The sequence below is a fragment of the Hemicordylus capensis genome, chromosome 2 (genome assembly GCF_027244095.1).
Source record: "Hemicordylus capensis ecotype Gifberg chromosome 2, rHemCap1.1.pri, whole genome shotgun sequence".
Classification (NCBI taxonomy): domain Eukaryota; kingdom Metazoa; phylum Chordata; class Lepidosauria; order Squamata; family Cordylidae; genus Hemicordylus; species Hemicordylus capensis.
This window is the reverse complement of record NC_069658.1, coordinates 47,543,950-47,564,855: the sequence shown is the minus strand read 5'-3', so window position 1 is coordinate 47,564,855 and position 20,906 is coordinate 47,543,950. Positions and strand designations below refer to the sequence as shown.

General features: G+C 47.2%; 1 protein-coding gene and 2 long non-coding RNA genes across 9 annotated transcripts in view; 1 reads left to right on the top strand and 2 right to left on the bottom strand.

Annotated features, from left to right (window-relative positions):
- S100Z (S100 calcium binding protein Z) overlaps nt 1-20,906 on the top strand; it is a 44,469-nt gene that overhangs the window by 2,730 nt on the left and 20,833 nt on the right. For 2 of the 7 annotated variants that reach the window (XM_053288538.1, XM_053288536.1), the window contains 2 exons: nt 15,944-16,082; nt 17,610-17,785. Coding sequence is in view for 1 of the 7 variants with exons in the window: in XM_053288534.1 (XP_053144509.1) it covers nt 20,445-20,497 (53 nt within the window). In the remaining 6 variants the exon portion in view is untranslated. Of the gene's footprint in view, nt 1-12,300; nt 12,319-14,834; nt 14,918-15,943; nt 16,083-17,609; nt 17,786-20,411; nt 20,498-20,906 lie in introns of those variants that run through there. The other 5 variants (XM_053288541.1, XM_053288540.1, XM_053288542.1 and 2 more) reach the window with 5 other exon arrangements.
- LOC128341896 (uncharacterized) lies at nt 1,117-1,823 on the bottom strand. Its single transcript, XR_008314643.1, has 2 exons — nt 1,658-1,823; nt 1,117-1,528 (listed from the first exon to the last, which is right to left on the bottom strand). It is a non-coding gene; the product is annotated as an uncharacterized LOC128341896 (long non-coding RNA).
- Nucleotides 4,104-4,984, bottom strand: LOC128341895 (uncharacterized). The gene is made up of 2 exons (XR_008314642.1): nt 4,663-4,984; nt 4,104-4,509 (listed from the first exon to the last, which is right to left on the bottom strand). It is a non-coding gene; the product is annotated as an uncharacterized LOC128341895 (long non-coding RNA).

Sequence of the window (20,906 nt, the reverse complement as noted above, 5' to 3'; positions counted from 1 at the left end):
CTGGATCTTTCCCTTCTGCCCCGGAGCACTGGTACAGGCCTCTGTTACACAGTTTCACTCTCACTTTCCCCACTCCCACTTCAAAAAGGTCAGAAACTCAAGATCTCATTGTCAGACCTGGTTTTGTTTTGACGGAGAGGGCAGCTGCGAAGGCTGCACACTGAGTGCCCAACAACAGCAGTTGTTCTTGGCACAAACTGGGCTGTGCAAACAAGACAGTGCAAAAAAAGGCTCTTCTTGGGTCACACTGGCTCGGCTCAGACCCCAAATTGAATGCTGTCCATAACAGTGCTTTTCTCGGTGCTTGGAAGGCCCTTTAAGAGAGAAAAGGCCCTCTCTGCATTGCTCTGTGAACATAAAAACAGCCCTGCTGGATCAGGCCCAAGGCCCATCTAGTCCAGCATCCTGTTTCACACAGTGGCCCACCAGATGCCTCTGGAGAGCCCACAGCAAGAGGTGAGGGCAGGCCCTCTCTCTTGCTGTTGCTCCCCTGCAACTGGTATTCAGAGGCATCCTCCCTCTGAGGCTGGAGGTGGCCTAGATAGCCACCAGACTAGTAGCCATTAATACTGTCCTGCATTAAAATATCTAAGCCCCTTTTAAAGCCATCCAAGCTAGTGGCCATCACCACATCCTGTGGCATAGAGTTCCATAGATTAATTAATTATGCACTGTGTGAAAATGCACACCTTTCAAGAAGATGGTGCAGGGGCACAAGAGGCCTCAGTTCCTTTAAAGAGCCCCCCCCCCATGCTTACCATATGGGGAATAGTTGTCTCCTCAGGGTGCTGGGGCGGCTATGCAAAGTCAGAGCCCAAGCTTCACACAGACCGAATAAACAATTAGAGTGTGCAAAGGCGAGCTAGACAATGAATCAATACATTGCGGATTGAACTCTATTGGGCAACCTAAGCTAGATGGGGCCCAAAGAAAATACCAAGGTCCCTGCCCCAAGAAGCTTGCAATTTGAAGTTTGACAGCAGGGGAGTATTACAGCAGGAGGAGAGATGAAAGGATGAATAGGAATGAACCACTCATGCAGTAACATGTAGCCAGCTTCAGTGAGGGCCTCCCTTAATTGCGGCTGGAAAGAAAGAAAGACAAGGCGACAACGTCTTCAGATTGATTTATATTTTATTGGCGGGGGGAAGGGCGGGAGGGGGAAAGACCCACTGGTTGACTCTTCTTCAGCGTCAAGCCAAGGCGCTTGCAGAGCTCAAGAGGAAGGCCGTGCAGAGAAGGCAAAAAACCTGGGGATCGAGAGACCTCCCAGGGGAAAATTCCTTCTCGGCTCCAAAAAGCGGCAACCAGCCAGGCCTGCACGGCCAGGTTAAACAGTGGGCCTTGGTCAATCTGTGTTGGGGCAGGATCACCAGTGGAGGATCCTGTCCAGGCACAGCTTGAGCTACCGATGGCTCAAGCAAAAGGTCTTGGCCTTTGGGAGCTGGGTCTTCGAGCTGCATGGGAAGGTTCTTCTTACAGCGAGGGGGAACTTTTGCCCGAGAGGGGCACAGTAGACGGTCGTGGCCTGAAAAAGAGAGAGAGAGAGAGAGAGAGAGAGAGAGAGAGAGAGAGAGATTCCCTGTGTTAAATGGGTAAGAGGCAATTGGGGGAAAGGGTGGGGTGCGAAGAGGGTGGGGGTGGGAGTCGAACTTACCAGTAGGAGCTCCCACGGGAGCCCGCAAGGGTCTAGGGGGAGGCAGCTCGGCATCCTCTACGAGATATCTGGGTCCCCTACAGGGACTGAGATTGCGGGAAAAGCCCAGGACTTCAGCCGCCCTCCCAAATCCCAAGGGGTGCAGAGGGGGAACATCACCCGTTTCCTCTCTGCCTCCCCAGGGAGACTGAGCTACTCAGCAAAGGTGAGCTGCTTTTATTTGGGCTCAGAGGACATGGAGTATTATGATGCGGTCAGAAGTGGGAGGGGGGCTGTGATGGCTCTCATTGTGGCAGAAGAAAGAGGCAGGCCATATTTAGACAGGCTTTTAAAGAAACCCTATATGGTCAAATGGGCGGAGGCCAGCAAGGAGTGGATTGTGATGCCCGCTGGCAGAGGGATCAGGCAATTGCTTTGTGATCCGTTTCAATATCATCTGATATGAAATAGTTGAGTGGCAGCAATTTAAGCGTTTCCCAAGCATCTCCCCAAAAGACAACAATTACTGCGGGGTTCTTTTGGCAGTATGATTTTTCATTTGGCAAGCAGACTTCAGTGCAACCTTACAAATAGAAGAAAATAGAAGCCGGGGGGTGATATACACTATAACATGCTTAGAATGAACAGAGGTGTTCTTACCCCTGGACTTTGGGGCCATAGCCCAGGGCCTCCACACCGCCTGGGGTCCCCAAGTCCTCTGTAATCTGTCCTGGGTGTTTTGATTTGTACCCTCAAGAACCTGCATGTTAAAAAATGATGCTTAACTTGCAGCGCCGGGGGTGGGGTGGGAAGCAGCTCCAAAGGGGTTCAGGTCCAGGCTCCAAAATTACCTATTATTGTTGTTGTTATTTATTCGATTTCTATACTGCCCTTCCAAAAATGGCTCAAGGTGGTTTACACAGAGAAATAATAAATAAATAAGATGGATCCCTGTCCCCAAAGGGCTCACAATCTAAAAGAAACATAAGATAGACACCAGCAACTGTCAGTGGAAGTACTGTGCTGGGGGTGAATAGGGCCAGTTACTCTCCCCCTGCTAAATAAAGAGAATCACCACCGTGGTTTAGTGGTTAGAGTGCTGGACTAGGACCGGGGAGACCTGCGTTCAAATCCCCATTCAGTCATGTAACTAGCTGGGTGACTCTGGGCCAGTCACTTCTCTCTCAGCCTAACCTACTTCACAGGGTTGTTGTGAAAGAGAAACTCAAGTATGTAGTACATTGCTCTGGGCTCCTTGGAGGAAGAGTGGGATATAAATGTAATAAATAAATAAAATTAAAGGTGCCTCTTTGCCAAGTTAGCAGGGGCAAGTTAGCTAGTGGCACCTCTGAAAATCGAACAATTCAAAAACTGAATAGAGAAGATCCTGCAAGAAATCTTAAAGCAGGCATGGCTCCTTGCTTGACTTTAAACAAAAGCTACATGCTGTTTGTGTGTGTGTGTGTGTTTGTCCATGTGTGTGCGAGAGAGAGAGAGAGAGAGAGAGAGAGAGAGAGAGAGAGAGAGAGAGAGACTTGAGCTTGCTTTTAATAGGTTCTCCTGATTAAATTCTTATGGCTGTACCTGGATCACTGAGGGTGCATAGTGTTCAGTTGATCCCACCCCCAGCATGACTACTTCTTGCATTTGTGCCTCTTACTTTGAATTTGTAAGCTGACCTGCCTGCCCCTCCCTCAAAGGAAAAGCCCCAATTCTAAAATGTATCATTCAAAAATAAAAGCAGCTCAAAAACACAAACCAACAGGTCTCTGGGGTTCTTCCATTGTCCCAACCAATGTCTGGGGGCGTTTCACGTTGTCTCGCCTGCCATCCATCCATGTGCCAGCCATCACTTGATCTGTTGGCGCAGACCCTGCGCTTATATGTGACCCTTTGGGCTTCTCCAAAGTGGAGGCTTCTTCTCTAGTGGCTCAGGATATCAAGAGGTTCTGAGGCGCATTTGTTGCAGTGGGTGATGCCCTCTTGTTGGATCTTCTGGAGAGAAAATATAGTGGAAGCCCCAAAGGTCCTCCGCATCTATGATTCGGACAGGATTTCAAACTGTGGCACGTTTCAATGGTGGGGCCAATGTTCTCTGAATGCAACCCCATCTCCAGCAAGAGAAAGTGCCTTTCATTAGTGTTGTTGAGAAGGAATGTGAAGGACTGAGCAACACGAGTGCTTAGGTTTTTCAGTGATGACACCCTTATCCCAAGGTGGTGTTCTCCACCTTCCTCTCCTGTTTGCACAACAACCATGTGAGACAGCTGAGAAGTAGATCACTGAGTGAGGGTTTTAAACTCGGATCTCCCCGGTCCCAATCAACCATTCTCCCTCTGGATCTTAATCCCAACCGGATTGTTACCCAGATCCATTGCCGGACACGAGTAATTTTCCTCTACTTCTAACGACACCCAGGAGCCCCAACAAGAAAGAGACGATCCAAGAAAGACAAGGAGACAATGTCTTCAGATTAATTTATATTTTATTGGGGGGGGCGGGAGGGGAAAAGACCCACTGGTTGACTCTTCTTCAGCGTCAAGCCAAGGCGCTTGCAGAGCTCAAGAGGAAGGCCGTGCAGAGAAGGCAAAAAACCTGGGGATCGAGAGACCTCCCAGGGGAAAATTCCTTCTCGGCTCCAAAAAGCGGCAACCAGCCAGGCCTGCACGGCCAGGTTAAACAGTGGGCCTTGGTCAATCTGTGTTGGGGCATGATCACCAATGGAGGATCCTGTCCAGACACAGCTTGAGCTACCGATGGCTCAAGCAAAAGGTCTTGGCCTTTGGGAGCTGGGTCTTCGAGCTGCATGGGAAGGTTCTTCTTACAGCGAGGGGGAACTTTTGCCCGAGAGGGGCACAGTAGACGGTCGTGGCCTGAAAAAGAGAGAGAGAGAGAGAGAGAGAGAGAGAGAGAGAGAGAGAGAGAGAGAGAGAGAGAGAGAGAGAGATTCCCTGTGTTAAATGGGTAAGAGGCAATTGGGGGAAAGGGTGGGGTGCGAAGAGGGTGGGGGTGGGAGTCGAACTTACCAGTAGGAGCTCCCACGGGAGCCTGCAAGGGTCTAGGGGGAGGCAGCTCGGCATCCTCTACGAGATATCTGGGTCCCCTACAGGGACTGAGATTGCGGGAAAAGCCCAGGACGTCGGCCGCCCTCCCAAATCCCAAGGGGTGCAGAGGGGGAACATCACCCGTTTCCTCTCTGCCCCCCCAGGGAGACTGAGCTACTCAGCAAAGGTGAGCTGCTTTTATTTGGGCTCAGAGGACATGGAGTATTATGATGCGGTCAGAAGTGGGAGGGGGGCTGTGATGGCTCTCATTGTGGCAGAAGAAAGAGGCAGGCCATATTTAGACAGGCTTTTAAAGAAACCCTATATGGTCAAATGGGCGGAGGCCAACAAGGAGTGGATTGTGATGCCCGCTGGCAGAGGGATCAGGCAATTGCTTTGTGATCCGTTTCAATATCATCTGATATGAAATAGTTGAGTGGCAGCAATTTAAGCGTTAGTCATGTGCACGGACCGGTTCGGAGGCCATTCTAAAGGCCTCCAGACCGGTCCGGCACGGGGTGGTTTTGGTTCGGGTGGGTGGTTCTAAAAAGAATAGGGGGGGGCTTTACTCACCCCTTCCAAGAAAGTCCGTATTCTATGTATTAATCGGGCGGCAGGGTGCCGCCCGCTTCAATCTCCGGCGCGGGCTCCTTTTTGTAAACAATCGGGCGGCAGGGTCGCTCCCAGTCCCTGCCGCCCGCCCTCCTCAACTTTAAACTTCAAGCCGAGCAGGCCTCCCTCGGCTGGCGGCCGCCCCCTGTAGGTATCAGGGGGTTCCCCCCTCCCTGCCGCCCCCTTCTTGAAAGATGGTCCCCCATTACCAGGGGACGGCAGGAGAACTCCCTGCCGTCCCCTTCCCCCTTGCCGGCTGGGCTGCAACTGGCTTCTAGGAAGCCTTTCATGCACCTGCGCGAAAGGCTTCCTAGAAGCTAGTTGCAGCCCAGCCGGCAAGGCAAGCGGACGGCAGGGAGCTCTCCCGCTGCCCGCTCGCTAAAGTAAAGTAAAGTAAAGACCCTGCCGCCCGATTGTTTACAAAAAGGAGCCCGCGCCGGAGATTGAAGCGGGCGGCACCCTGCCGCCCGATTAATACATAGAATACGGACTTTCTTGGAAGGGGTGAGTAAAGCCCCCCCCTATTCTTTTTAGAACCCTCCACCCCAGTGCCAGACCGGTTCCGTGCACACCCCTATTAAGCGTTTCCCAAGCATCTCCCCAAAAGACAACAATTACTGAGGGGTTCTTTTGGCAGTATGATTTTTCATTTGGCAAGCAGACTTCAGTGCAACCTTACAAATAGAAGAAAATAGAAGCCGGGGGTGATATACACTATAACATGCTTAGAATGAACAGAGGTGTTCTTACCCCTGGACTTTGGGGCCCGATTCCAGAGCCTCCACATTGCCTGGGCCCCCCAAATCCTCTGTAATCTGTCCTGGATGGTTTGGTTTTTACCCTCAAGAACCTGCATGTTAAAAAATGATGCTTAACTTGCAGTGTGGCGGTGGGGGCGTGGAGCAGCTCCAAAGGGGTTCAGGTCCAGGCTCCAAAATTACCTATTGTTGTTGTTATTTATTCAATTTTTATACTTCCCTTCAAAAAATGGCTCAAGGTGGTTTACACAGAGAAATAATAAATAAATAAGATGGATCCCTGTCCCCAAAGGGCTCACAATCTAAAAGAAACATAAGACAGACAATAGCAACAGTCAGTGGAAGTACTATGCTGGGGGTGAATAGGGCCAGTTACTCTCCCCCTGATAACTAAAGAGAATCACTAATCACTAATCATCATTAATCCATGGAAATATCTGCCACAGATTGTGGTAATGGTCGTGTGCTTGGATGCCTTTGAAAAGGGCTTTGACAAAAGCATGGAGCACAGGTCTATTGGTGGTGGATATTTGTCTAATGGTGCAGCAGGAAAATGTTTGACAAACGAGCAGAAGTTTGTCTTCTGTAATAGACTGGAGTAGGGCCTGATGGGAGTGGTAGTTCAGCAACCCCTGGAGCCCCCCAACTTGGGAAGGCTTGGTCTAGACCCGGGATTCTCAACGCTGAGTCCCAAGATGTTATTGGACTTCTACTTCCATAATCCCCAACCAATGGCCACTGGGGCCGGGGATTATGGGAGTTGAAGTACAATAACATCTGGAGACCCAACGCTGAGAATCCTTGGTCTAGACCAGGTCTTCTCAACATTGACCCCACAGCTGTTTGGACCAGAGCTCCCATAATCCGCCGCCACAGTGGCCAATAGCCAGGGATTATTGTAGGCCAACATTACAGAGACCTGGTCGGGAGAAGCTAGTGGCTTTGTTTGGTCCCAGCTCCTCCCAATGGGTTACTCCTTCGTGGAGCAGGTGAGAGGATGTGGGCAGGGAGCTGGGGTGGCTGTGGTCTATAAGCATACAGTACAATCTCCCTTACCAGGATAACTGTCAGGGAGTTGGCCTATATTGAATGTGTGTTCCTAAGTCTAGGGACCAAGGATAGATTGGGACTTCTGTTGGTATACCGATCACCCTGTTGTCCAACAGAGTCCCTAACTGAGCTGACAGACCTGGTTGCTGAATTGGCATTGGAGTGGACCAGGTTATTGTTGGTGAGGCAGAGGCATATCTAGGGGAAATAGTGCCTAGGGCAAGCACTGACATTGTGCCCCTGTCCAGAAATCTGACACCCATCTTTCAGATAACGTTATAATATCAGCTCAAAAATACAACTCCAGACACTTACAGGAGAAACAGGTTGTAAGCAACACACACGTCCATACATACATACAACCACACATGTGGCACATATGTGCCAGTCGCCTTCCCAAGGAAATGCATCCATGTGCTGGGCATGCCTCCATAGAGCTAAGCAGTGAAAACTATCTTAGGCAAATGATCTGACACCTCAGCACACCTCACTACAGGTTGCTGCCTCCAAGTAATTCAGAGATGGGTTTTTTTCTGTCCAAACAGCTTTTACCTTAAAGGCAGATGGTTGCAATGGGAAATCCTAGGAGTCCCAAACAATCTGAAATTAGCAGGTTCTTGAAGGTACAAATCAAAACACCCAGGACAGATTACAGAGGATTTGGGGGCCCCAGGCGGTGTGGAGGCCCTGGGCTATGGCCCCAAAGTCCAGGGGTAAGAACACCTCTGTTCATTCTAAGCATGTTAGTGTATATCACCCCCTGGCTTCTATTTTCTTCTATTTGTAAGGTTGCACTGAAGTCTGCTTGCCAAATGAAAAATCATACTGCCAAACGAACCCCTCAGTAATTGTTGTCTTTTGGGGAGATGCTTGGGAAACGCTTAAATTGCTGCCACTCAACTATTTCATATCAGATGATATTGAAACGGATCACAAAGCAATTGCCTGATCCCTCTGCCAGCGGGCATCACAATCCACTCCTTGCTGGCCTCCGCCCATTTGACCATATAGGGTTTCTTTAAAAGCCTGTCTAAATATGGCCTGCCTCTTTCTTCTGCCACAATGAGAGCCATCACAGCCCCCCTCCCACTTCTGACCGCATCATAATACTCCATGTCCTCTGAGCCCAAATAAAAGCAGCTCACCTTTGCTGAGTAGCTCAGTCTCCCTGGGGGGGCAGAGAGGAAACGGGTGATGTTCCCCCTCTTCCCCCCTTGGGATTTGGGAGGGCGGCCGAAGTCCTTGGCTTTTCCCGCAATCTCGGTCCCTGTAGGGGACCCAGAAATCTCGTAGAGGATGCCGAGCTGCCTCCCCCTAGACCCTTGCGGGCTCCCGTGGGAGCTCCTACTGGTAAGTTCAACTCCCACCCCCACCCCCTTCGCACCCCACCCTTTCCCCCAATTGCCTCTTACCCATTTAACACAGGGAATCTCTCTCTCTCTCTCTCTCTCTCTCTCTCTCTCTCTCTCTCAGGCCACGACCATCTACTGTGCCCCTCTCGGGCAAAAGTTCCCCCTTGCTGTAAGAAGAACCTTCCCATGCAGCTCGAAGACCCAGCTCCCAAAGGCCAAGACCTTTTGCTTGAGCCATCGGTAGCTCAAGCTGTGTCTGGACAGGATCCTCCATTGGTGATCATGCCCCAACACAGATTGACCAAGGCCCACTGTTTAACCTGGCCGTGCAGGCCTGGCTGGTTGCCGCTTTTTGGAGCCGAGAAGGAATTTTCCCCTGGGAGGTCTCTCGATCCCCAGGTTTTTTGCCTTCTCTGCACGGCCTTCCTCTTGAGCTCTGCAAGCGCCTTGGCTTGACGCTGAAGAAGAGTCAACCAGTGGGTCTATCCCCCCCTCCCCCCCAATAAAATATAAATCAATCTGAAGACATTGACTCCTTGTCTTTCTTGGATCGTCTCTTTCTTGTTGGGGCTCCTGGGTGTGGTTAGGAGTCGATGAGGAAAATTACTTGTGTCAGGCAATGGATCTGGGGATCAATCCGGTTGGGATTAAGAGCCAGAGGGAGAATGGTTGATTGGGACCGGGGAGATCCGAGTTTAAAACCCTCACTCAGTGATCTACTTCTCAGCTGTCTCACAGGGTTGTTGTGCAAACAGGAGAGGAAGGTGGAGAACACCACCTTGGGATAAGGGTGTCATCACTGAAAAACCTAAGCACACGTGTTGCTCAGTCCTTCACATTCCTTCTCAACAACACTAATGAAAGGCACTTTCTCTTGCTGGAGATGGGGTTGCATTCAGAGAACATTGGCCCCACCATTGAAACGTGCCACAGTTTGAAATCCTGCCCGAATCATAGATGCGGAGGACCTTTGGGGCTGCCACTATATTTTCTCTCCAGAAGTTCCAACAAGAGGGCATCACCCACTGCAACAAATGCGCCTCAGAACCTCTTGATATCCTGAGCCACTAGAGAAGAATCCTCCACTTTGGAGAAGCCCAAAGGGTCACATATAAGCGCAGGGTCTGCGCCAACAGATCAAGTGATGGCTGGCACATGGATGGATGGCAGGCGAGACAATGCGAAACGCCCCCAGACATTGGTTGGGACAATGGAAGAACCCCAGAGACCTGTTGGTTTGTGTTTTTGAGCTGCTTTTATTTTTGAATGATACATTTTAGAATTGGGGCTTTTCCTTTGAGGGAGGGGCAGGCAGGTCAGCTTACAAATTCAAAGTAAGAGGCACAAATGCAAGAAGTAGTCATGCTGGGGGTGGGATCAACTGAACACTATGCACCCTCAGTGATCCAGGTACAGCCATAAGAATTTAATCTTGTGTTCACCATGTCTTCACCAATCTCTCACAGAAGTGCTGGATCATTACATTGCTTCTGAACAACACTAATGAAAGGCACTTTCTCTTGCTGGAGATGGGGCTCTGTTCAGAGAACGTTGGTCCCACCAATAAAACTCGCTATAGTTGGAAATCCTTCCCCAGTCATAGATGCGGAGGACATTTGAGGCGGCCACTATATGTTTTATCTGAGCCAGCGTGGTGTAGTGGTTAGAGTGCTGGACTAGGACCGGGGAGACCCGAGTTCAAATCCCCATTCAGCCATGAGACTTGCTGGGTGACTCTGGGCCAGTCACTTCTCTCTCAGCCTAACCTACTTCACATGGTTGTTGTGAAAGAGAAACTCAAGTATGTAGTACACTGCTCTGGGCTCCTTGGAGGAAGAGCGGGATATAAATGTAAAAAATAATAAATAATAACTCCTGGCGTCCACAGAACCCTGTGGCTTTCTTTGGTAGAATACAGGAGGGGTTTACCATTGCCTCCTCCCGCACAGTATGAGATGGTGCCTTTCAGCATCTTCCTATTTCACTGCTGCCCAATATAGTACTAGTGGGGATTCGAACTGGCAACCTTCTGCTTGTTAGTCAAGCATTTCCCGCTTCAAGCATTTCCCCGCTTGATACTTGACTGTAAAAAGAAACTAGCAGGAACAGCATTAAGAATGAAACACATACAAAGGCAAAGGGTATTCTCATATATCTGGCCAGAATTTAAGATCATGACTTTCCAATCTAATAGGATATGTGGCACTTATCCCAGCACAGATGCTAGAAAAAGATATGTTGACTGATGTTTAATGATCTGGTGTATATTTAAAACATGAATGACGCTGACTTTATAATGAATTTGGTTTATGTGTCATAAGGGCTCCCTCTGCTGGTTATATGTCATATGTCCTTTGTTAAACCAGGCTTTTATATGATTGTCTATGCTGCTGTTTCTTGTATTTTTGTACTGTTTTTATGCTTGTGTTTTAATTTTTTAATTTTTTAATTTTTTAAATCAGATCTGTTGTTATATTTTTTAGCTCAGTGTTTTAATATGTCTTTTTTATACTCTTGTTTTTAAATTTTATTGCGAGCCGCCTTGGGATTTTCTTTGTGAAAGGCGGGGTATAAATTTAACAATAAAAGAAAGAAAGAAAGAAAGAAAGAAAGAAAGAAAGAAAGAAAGAAAATAAATAAAACGTTTGCAAGATATAATCAATCTGTTCCAACATATAAGATGTATTAATGACCTAGACAAGATTTATGTCTTTTCTTTCTTAGGTGTATACCCCACTTCTTAGCCAAACCCTCAGTATATGGTAGGTCTTCACTAGACCACATCTTTCAGCTCTGGTGCTCACAGATATCCCCCCACCCCACTCCAAAGCTGTGACTTGCTCAGCCCTGTGCAGGAATTCCTCTCACTCACCACCTCTTGCAGCAGTGAGCATGAACTCCCTGCTGAGAGGAAAGCTGGTCTTGTGGTAGCAAGCATGAATTGTCCCCTTTGCCAAGCAGGATCCATCCTGGTTTGCATTTGAATGGGAGACATGTGTGAGTACTGTAAGGTATTCCTCGGAGGAATGGGGCCGCTCTGGGAAGAGCACCTGCATTTTTACATGTAGAAGGTTCCAAGTTCCCTCCCGGTCCCGGGCTTCTCCAAGATAGGGCAAGCTTTTTTTTTTTTTAAGGACAAGTGTTTTTTTTAATTGATCCAACAAACTACCAAAGCATACAGTACATTGCTAAAGCACAATTATATACAAAGTGGTTGTTTGTACATCATATATCTACAAAGATTTACACACAAGGATTTGGAAACTAACAGGGTTATAAAGTATATGCAGGCAGTACTGTAACTTGGGGGTGGGGGATTACAAGGCACATCAGGTAATGGGGGGGGTTTACATCCAACGTCCATTTCCATAATTTGTCCCATTGCTGTTTAGAAGAGATACTCTTGTCTTTTTGCACATAACCATACAGACTTTTCCAGAAGAGATTTACTGTCTCGTCCACATGAACCTCTTGGTCTCTTCTTCCCTCCCTATTCCTATGCAGGAGCATTGCATAAATGACATACAGGTTTACTAACCTGATTACAAGAAGGGGAACTTTCCAATTCCCTAGTATGAGGGCAACTGTTCCATCCCGTTTCCTTGAAGGTTTCTTTCTGGGACCTCGAAAAGAGGGTCTATTGCTCAAACCCGAGGTTAGTTCTTCCCAAGTCTGTTTTTCCAAATCAGGCCACTCTAACAACTTGCTTACTCCCTGCCACACTCTTTTGGCTACCACACACTATTTTAAGAAATATGATTGGGTTTCCCTGAATGTTTTGCCTAGCTCACTAGCTTTCTGTTTGCAGGTGATTTTAGGACACTCTTGCTGGTCCTCTGGGAGCCATGGCTTAGCTGCGTTAAGTGGTAGTATTTATTTATTTATTTATTTATTTATTTATTTATTTATTTATTTATTTATTATTAAAACTTTTATACCGCCCTTCCAAAAGGCTCACATTAAAATACCATTAAAATCAATTAATAATTAAAACAAATTATAAAGCATAAAAATAATTAACTATTAAAAACATCGTAAAACAACAATTAAATAATCAGAAGAATTTAAAAACAAGTTTTAAAAAGCTGAGAAAGCCTGGCTGAAAAGATGAATTTTCAGGTGTTCTTTGAAAAATGCCAGAGATGGGTAGGATAGTATCTCAGCAGGGAGCGCATTTCACAATTTCAGGGCAGCAGCCGAGAAGGCCTGTCTCTGTGTAGCCACCAAACGAGTTGGCGGCAATTGGAGACAGACCTCCTCAAGTGACCTCAATGGGCGGTGGGGCTCATAGCAGAGAAGACGCTCTCTTAAATACCCAGGGCCTAAGCCGTTTAGGGCTTTATAAGTTATAACTAGCACTTTGTATTTTGCCCGGAAAACTATTGGCAGCCAGTGTAACTCCATCAACAAAGGAGTAATGTGGTCTCTCCGTGATGACCCAGACACCAACCTGGCTGCCACATTCTGAACCAACTGAAGTTTCCCGACTATGTACAAAGGCAGCCCCACGTAGAGTGCATTACAGAAGACAAGTCTGGAGGTTACCAGCAAATGTACCACTGTTTTGAGGTCATTGATCTCGAGAAACGGGCGCAGCTGGCGTATCAGCCGGAGCTGATAAAAAGCACCCCTGGCCACCGCCTCAACCTGAGAAACCAAGGAGAGACGTTGATCCAGAAGTACTCCCAGTCTGTGAACCTGATCCTTTTGGGGAAGTGTGACCCTGTCTAGAACAGACAGATAAAAATTGTCTCTAGAGTTCCGACCCCGCACAATAAGTACCTCCGTCTTATCTGGATTCAGCTTCAGTTTATTTTCCCTCATCCAGCCCATTACTGCTTCCAGGCAGGCATTTAGGGAGGATATGCCAACTCCTGAAGAAGTTGACATGGAGAAGTAGATCTGGGTGTCATCAGCATACTGGTAAAACCCAGCTCCAAATCCCCGATGATCTCTCCCAGCGGTTTCATGTAGATGTTAAAAAGCATTGGAAAAAGTATGGAGCCTTGAGGGACACCATACTTAAGTTCAGATTTTGAAGAGCAACAATCTCCAATCAACATCATCTGGAATCTGTCCGAGGAGTAGAACCACTGTAAAACAGTGCCTCCCACTTCCAACACTCTCAGACGTTCCAGAAGGATACTGTGGTTGATAGTATTGAAAGCCACCGAGAGATCCAAGAGGACCAACAGAGTCACACTTCCTCTGTCCATTGCCAATTGGAGATCATCCATCAAGCCGACCAAGCCAGTCTCCACCCCATAGCCCGCTCGAAAGCCAGTTTGAAATGGGTCCAGATAATCTTGGTGGTACTTGGTGGTATAAACGCCACCTCGTTTCCCACAAATGGAAAGGGACCTTTTTCTCCTTAAAAAGAGCGATAGGGTGATCGGGTTGCAACAAGTACTGAGAAGTGCAATGTTTGTAGCATTTACGTTCTAAATCAGGTTTTAAAAAACCCACTTCTAGAATCTCTCCATAAATTGTTTTCCTTAGCTGCTTAACTGAGGAGGATCCTTTAAATAGATCCGGTTCAACCTTCCATTTTTTGTGTGAATAGCAAATCTCTCAAGTAGTCCGGGTGTTCTATTTTTAATACTTGTGTGATATTACCATTGAAAGATCCTTTCCCCCACCATGCTATGCTCCATGCTGACTTTCACCAACGCAGAGCGAAAAGCGAGACCCAGGTTTTTAGCAGGAGGTTGGACATATTATGGACATTCACGAAGATCCAGTTTCCAGAATTGTAGGACATGAATTCAGTTACAAAATAGGGTTGCAGGGCAGGTAGGGCTAGGCCTCCCCGCTCAACCTCCTTAAATGCTACCGCATGGGCCAAAGGGAAGGACGCTGTGTGCCATACTAGATAGGGCTGAGAGAGACTCCTGCCTGCAACCTTGGAGAAGCCACTGCCAGTCTGTGTAGCTCAATACTGAGCTAGATGGACCAATGGTTTGACTTGGTATAAGGCAGCGTAATATGTTCCTATGAATGATCTCCTTTGCTAAGCAGGGTCTGCCCTGATTTGTATTTGGATGGGTGATTTGTGAGCACTGTCTGCTGTAAGACATTCCCTCGGGGGATGGGTCCATAGCTCAGTGGTAGAGCATCTGCTTTGCATGCAGAAGGTCCCAAGTTCAATTCCTGGCATCTCCAGGTAGGGCTGGGAGAGACTCCTGCCTGAAAGCTTGGAATGCCGCTGCCAGTTAGTGTAGACAGTACTAAGCTAGAAGGAGAGCTGGTGGTCTGACTTGGTATAAGGCAGCTTCCTATGGTCCTATGCCTCTAAATGAATTCCACTCCCTGGGTTCTGCTTGGTGCTTATCCCCCCCACCCCCAAACGATTCCTTGCATTGGCACCTGACACAGTACCTCTCTGATTCATCCCATTGCTGTTGGCCTCTCTTGCCTGTTTGAACTATTGTCTTCCTAAAGCAGCAGAAACCCACACATCCCAGGGTACTGGGAAACAAGGAGACTTCCTTTCCTCCAGTGCTGTAGCAAAACTACTGTCATGGACCAACAGGCTGTCCTGGGCAGTTGTCAAGGGCCATGTTCTTCATTGTAAGGCCGGGGGGCCTGTGGTGGCACCCTCCCACCCACCCGATCTCCAGCTGCTTGCATGGATCGTTTATTGGGCCTGTGTGAGCTTCAGCCAAAGCTGAATACCATGCGGAGATGACCATTCCCACTGTTCAGGGCTGCACTTTGCCAGTACTGGGGGGAGGGGCTCTCCTTTTTAAAGGGGAACAGAGTCCTCCTGAGCCCCTGTACCATCTTGGAAGGCCTACAAACAATGCCCGGAAGGGTAGGCCTCCCAGCGCTTTCCCCACAGAGCTCCTAAGAGAAGGTTCTTCTGCCTCTCTTAAAGGGCATTCCCAGCACTGAGAAAAGACAGTACTATGCAATGGGAAATGGCTCTCACGTTGAAGGGTTGTTTCTTTTTGTTTGCCAAAAAGTGTCCCCTGCTTGAAAAACAGTGAAGATCACTGTTCTAGGGTCTTTCAGCTGCAAGGCAGAGATGAATTAACTGCTTCAGTGTATGTAATTGTAATATCTTAGATAACGGATCAGATTTCTCCTGGGTTTTGCTGTTGTCAGTATCATCATCTTGTCCACAAAACACCGCCCTTCCTTAGGTGGTGGAAGGGCTCGTCCTGGTGTGCAGAGGTACACGTTTTCCGGCAGAATGTTGTCTGGTGGCTTTGATCCTCCACGGGGCTTTGATCCTCCACGGGGAAGAAATGTTGAATATGATGTGGAAGCAAAGGCTACATACATTTCATAGTCACCACTTTCTAGTATCTGCTCTTGATAAATCACCGTCCCTATTTTGTCCATATATTTGCCTTTTGAGGATCCTTTCAAACATGTGTTTAGTGTGAGATCCTAAAAATGTCATTCTAAAAAAAATATCAATTTTTTTTGCCATTTTGTATTTTCCCCCATTTTCCCCATCCCTTCCCCCCATCTTCCCTCCCCTAGCCAGCCTCATCTCCTTCTCTTCTCTCCCTCCCCTTCTGCTCCCCCCTCCTTCTTTCTCTTTCCCTCTGTCATTCTTCAATGTTTAGCTGTACTCGAGACCTCCTGGAGTTAAATCTCAAGTGGACGCATCTTGTCTCAGGTAAGCTGTCCTGTTTTAAACTATGCCCCTCCTTCCCACCTCAATTTAGAAACACCCAAGGCAGCCTACACCAAACATTTAAAAACAACAAATAAATTGAAGCACACACACACCTGACAGCAGTAACATAAACTGGGAAGTTAGGCAGAACAAAGCAAACCTCTAACAGGACAAAGGCCTGCCAGCACAAGAAGGTCTTCAGCTTACGCGGAATTGTCATTGGGAAAAGAGCACAGGAATGAATGCTAAGGCACTATACAGGGCATAACTTGCCATTTTCACACACACACACACACACACACACACACACACACACACACACACACAGCAACTGCTGAGATATAGTTTACATTATAGTTTGGACATTGATGGGCAATTATGGTCACCACCTTAAAAGGTTCTTCTTTGCTCAGTTGTTAGCAGGGATTACAGGTGAAACTCGGAAAATTAGAATATTGTGCAAAACTCCATTAATTTCAGCAATGCAAATTAAAAGGTGAAACTGATATATGAGACAGACGCATTACATGCAGAGCGAGATAAGTCAAGCCTTAATTTGTTATAGTTGTGATGATCATGGCGTACAGCTCATGAAAACCCCAAATCCACAATCTCAGAAAATTAGAATATTACATGGAACCAAGAAGACAAGGATCGAAGAATAGAACAATATCGGACCTCTGAAAAGTATAAGCATGCATATATATTCAGTACTTGGTTTGGGCCCCTTTTGCAGCAATTACTGCCTCAATGCGGCGTGGCATGGATGCCATCAGCCTGTGGCACTGATGAGGTATTATAGAAGACCAGGATGCTTCATTAGCGGCCTTCAGCAATTCTGCATTGTTTGGTCTCATGTCTCTCATCCTTCTCTTGGCAATGCCCCATAGATTCTCTATGGGGTCAGGTCAGGCGAGTTTGCTGGCCAATCAAGCACAGTACACTGTATACTTTTCAGAGGTCCGATATTGTTCTGTTCTTCAATCCTTGTCTTATTGGTTCCATGTAATATTCTAATTTTCTGAGATTGTGGATTTGGGGATTTCATGAGCTGTATGCCATGATCATTACAATTATAACAAATTAAGGCTTGACTTATCTCACTTTGCATGTAATGCGTCTGTCTCATATATCAGTTTCACCTTTTAATTTGCATTACTGAAATTAATGGACTTTTGCACGATATTCTATTTTTCCAAGTTTCACCTGTACTACTGTGTGATAAATGTTAATATAATATAAGGGTTAATGTGTGATAAATGGAGGCGGGGGGCCCTCAGGCAGACACAGTGGTTTTTCTTTTTAAAATAGGTGTGTTCCAAGCATAGCGCTATCTTCATCTGTGAAATGTTGGTGGCTATATTAATGCTGCATGAAACTATAATGGCTACTGTTCCCATATGGACTCTTTTCACGACATTATGTCCATCTAGAGAGTTCCCGTACATGAATAGCAGCTGATCTTCCTTCATACTAATTTGTGAAGCCATTGCCAGAAAGGGCCTAAATAAACTATTTGATGTTTAGCAGTGTCCTCCTTGGGAGCAATGATTTCCCAGAACATCTGGAAGAGCAGTGGCCAATTGTTTTGTTAAGGAAGAGACTCATGCCACCAGCGGAAACTGTAGAGAGGCCCATCTCTTGTTAGAGAGCTCAGGAGGGGAGATTTCTGTATCTGCTCCAGCTACAGCAGAAGTGCACTGGTAAGGGAGCACTGCTAATTAATATTGTCTGAAGACATGGAGTTAAAGTTTAACAACTTTATTTGGGAAATCCATCAGGGAGATGGATTTCCCAAATGGACCAATCTGAGACTTACATGGCTCATTACTAGCCAGGGGTGTAACTATAATAGGGTAAGAGGAGACAGTTGTCTGGGGGTCCACTGCCAGAGGGGGCAGAGGCAAGTCACATGACTGACTCCCCCAGACATGCACCTGCCCAGGCTTCCTTCAGTTATATTCATCCTCCAAAACTGATGTGAGTGTTAAGACCTGGAGCTACCAGAACAGCATGTCCTTCTCTAGTACCATTAAATGACATTTTACTATGCTTTTTGTTACCACTATTCAGCCTCATTTAAGATTTCTTTACTTCATGAGCTGAGCTGAGGAGAGCTGGTCTTGTGGTAGCAAGCATGACTTGTCCCCATAGCTAAGCAGGGTCTGCCCTGGTTCCATCTGAATGGGAGACTTGACGTGTGAGCACTGCAAGATATTCCCCTCAGGGGATGAAGCTGCTCTAGGTTTCAAGTTCCCTCCCTGGCATCTCCAAGATAGGGCTGAGAGAGATTCCTGCCTGCAACCTTGGAGAAGCCGCTGCCAGTCTGTGAAGACAATACTGAGCTAGATAGACCAATGGTCTGACTCAGTATATGGCAGTTTCCTATGTTTCCTATGTTCCTAAGAGCTTTCAGTGAGGGAGGGGGACCATTATAAAATCTTTGTCTCTGGGCGCAATACAACCTTTCTGTGCCCCTGCTGTTAATAGCTACATACAGGAAGAGGGGAAGGAAGTATCTCAGGTGAGAGAATGAAACCGGAGACTATCAGTCTAACAAAGGGGACGTAGAGTAAAGAGAGCATGGTCAGCGAGGGGATTCCCTTCCTCACTCTCTAGTGCCCCTTGTGGCCAATAGGGTTGCTGGTGCCAAGAGTGGATGCCATGCAGGAGCTGCCGGGTCTGCAAGATCCTCAATGAGGAGGGGGTAGGAGGCCGACTGTCCTCTGCAGGGTCGCCCGCCGGGTCTGCAGGAGCTGCAGGGTCCCTCAGTAGGGTTGCTGGTGCCAAGAGTAGATGCCCTGCAGGAGCGGCAGCTCCAACATCTTTCGTTAGGTTTTCCCTACTGAAAAAGTGATGTCTGTGCACACTTTGTGTCACAATGTGGAAGCCTTTAAAAAGAAAAAAGAAAACCATTTACTTGAATGCGCATCTTTCTATTGCAGGAAATAACACAGAGCTGAACCGCAGCAGGTTCCAACAGGAACCATGGCCATATGATGGCTAAACAAGTTTATTACACAACATATTCCATGCGAAATGACAGGCATATAGCTGAAAATGAAAGATAAACTTATTATATTATAATATTTATTGCTGTTCTGTTATTGACTATTGATAAGAATATTGATAATTATTTAAGAAGAATGGCTCAACCGAAAAAAGTACACAAAGGAGCTTATATACTAAAAACTGGTCTTATGGTAAGGTAAAGTGTGCCATTGAGTCAGTGTCGACTCCTGACACCCACAAAGCCCTGTGGTTGTCTTTGGTAGAATACAGGCGGGGTTTACCATTGCCATCTCCCACGCAGTATGAGATGATGCCTCTCAGCATCTTCCTATATCACTGCTGTCCAATATAGATCTTTCTCATAGTCTGGGAAACATACCATTGGGGATTCAAACTGGCAACCTCTGGCTTGCAAGTCAAGTCATTTCCCCACTGAGCCATTAGGTTGCCGGTCTTATGGTAGTAGCCATGAATTGTCCCCTTTGCTAAGCAGGGTCCACACTGGTTTGCATTTGGATGAGGCACTACATGTGAGCACTGTAAGATATTCCCCTTACGGGAGGGGTCCACTCTGGGAAGAGCACCTGCATGCTTGCATGCAGAAAGTTCCAAGTTCCCTCCCTGGCATCTTCAAGATAGGGCTGAGAGAGACTCCTGCCTGAAACCTTGGAAAAGCCACTGCCAGTCTGTGTAGACCAGGCCTGCTCAACTTAGGCCCCCCAGCTGTTCTTGAACTACAGTTCCCAGAATCCCCAGCCACAGTGGCCAATATCCAGGGATTATGGGAGTTGTAGGCCAACATCTGCAGGAGGGCCGAAGTTGAGCAGCCCTGGTGTAGACAATACTGTGCTAGATGGCCCAACGGTCTGACACCATATAAGGCAGCTTCCAGTGTTCTTATTGTTGGTTGGTCAAAATGATTCCTTGTCCACAAAGGTAGTACATAAGAAAATTGCGAATCAAAAGGAAAAACAGGTCATGGGCCAAGCCAAAGAACAGAGGGATGTTGGAGCAGGGGAAGAATAAAATAGTCATATAAACTAGGATGTCTAAAATGCTGACAGTGCAAATTATACCATTTCTATAACATTGTAATGAAAAGTGTGCGCAGACCTAATGTCTAAGTCCTTTTCTGCAATTTGCCTCAAATTCAGAGCTTCAGCTGTTGTGGGACTACAGTTCCCATCATCCCAGACCAGTGTTTCCTTTAACAGGGATGCCCAGGTGTTGTTGACTACAACTCCCATCACCCCCCATTTCAGTGGCCTTTGGCTGGGGATGATGGGCATTATAGTCAACACCACACCTGGGGATCCCTGTTACAGGAAACACTGCTCCTGACTACTGGGAATGAAGGGAGCTGGAGAATGGGAGGGGTGGATTGCTTGGTTCCATCTTTGCAGGTTTGTTAAGACCTTTCCCCCCCAGCTGCCTTTCCTTCTCTCCCCTTAGTTTTGCTTCTGGTTTTTTTTTTTGTTGTAGTCTAACTTTTTTGGTGAGCTGCCTTGAAAAAAATTTTAAAAGAAAAGCAAGATGTAAAACTGTTCAAAAAAACAAAACCAAAAACAAACCTACATGGATGACTGTGCTGAGGATCAAGGTCAGAAAGTTGGTTGGGAGCATTTTAGCGTGCAAGGAAGTTATTGAGCCAAGTTGCTCTTTCCACTGGTCTCATAGTTTTTGGATGAGAAGGAAGTGCAGGTATTCGCTTCAGGTGCAGGAAGCTGGCACACTACAAGTTTAGCTTTTAGCACTGGGATTCCTCTCCCCCGCCCCCCATTTTCTTGCCAGATTTTGCTGTCCAGACAGGTT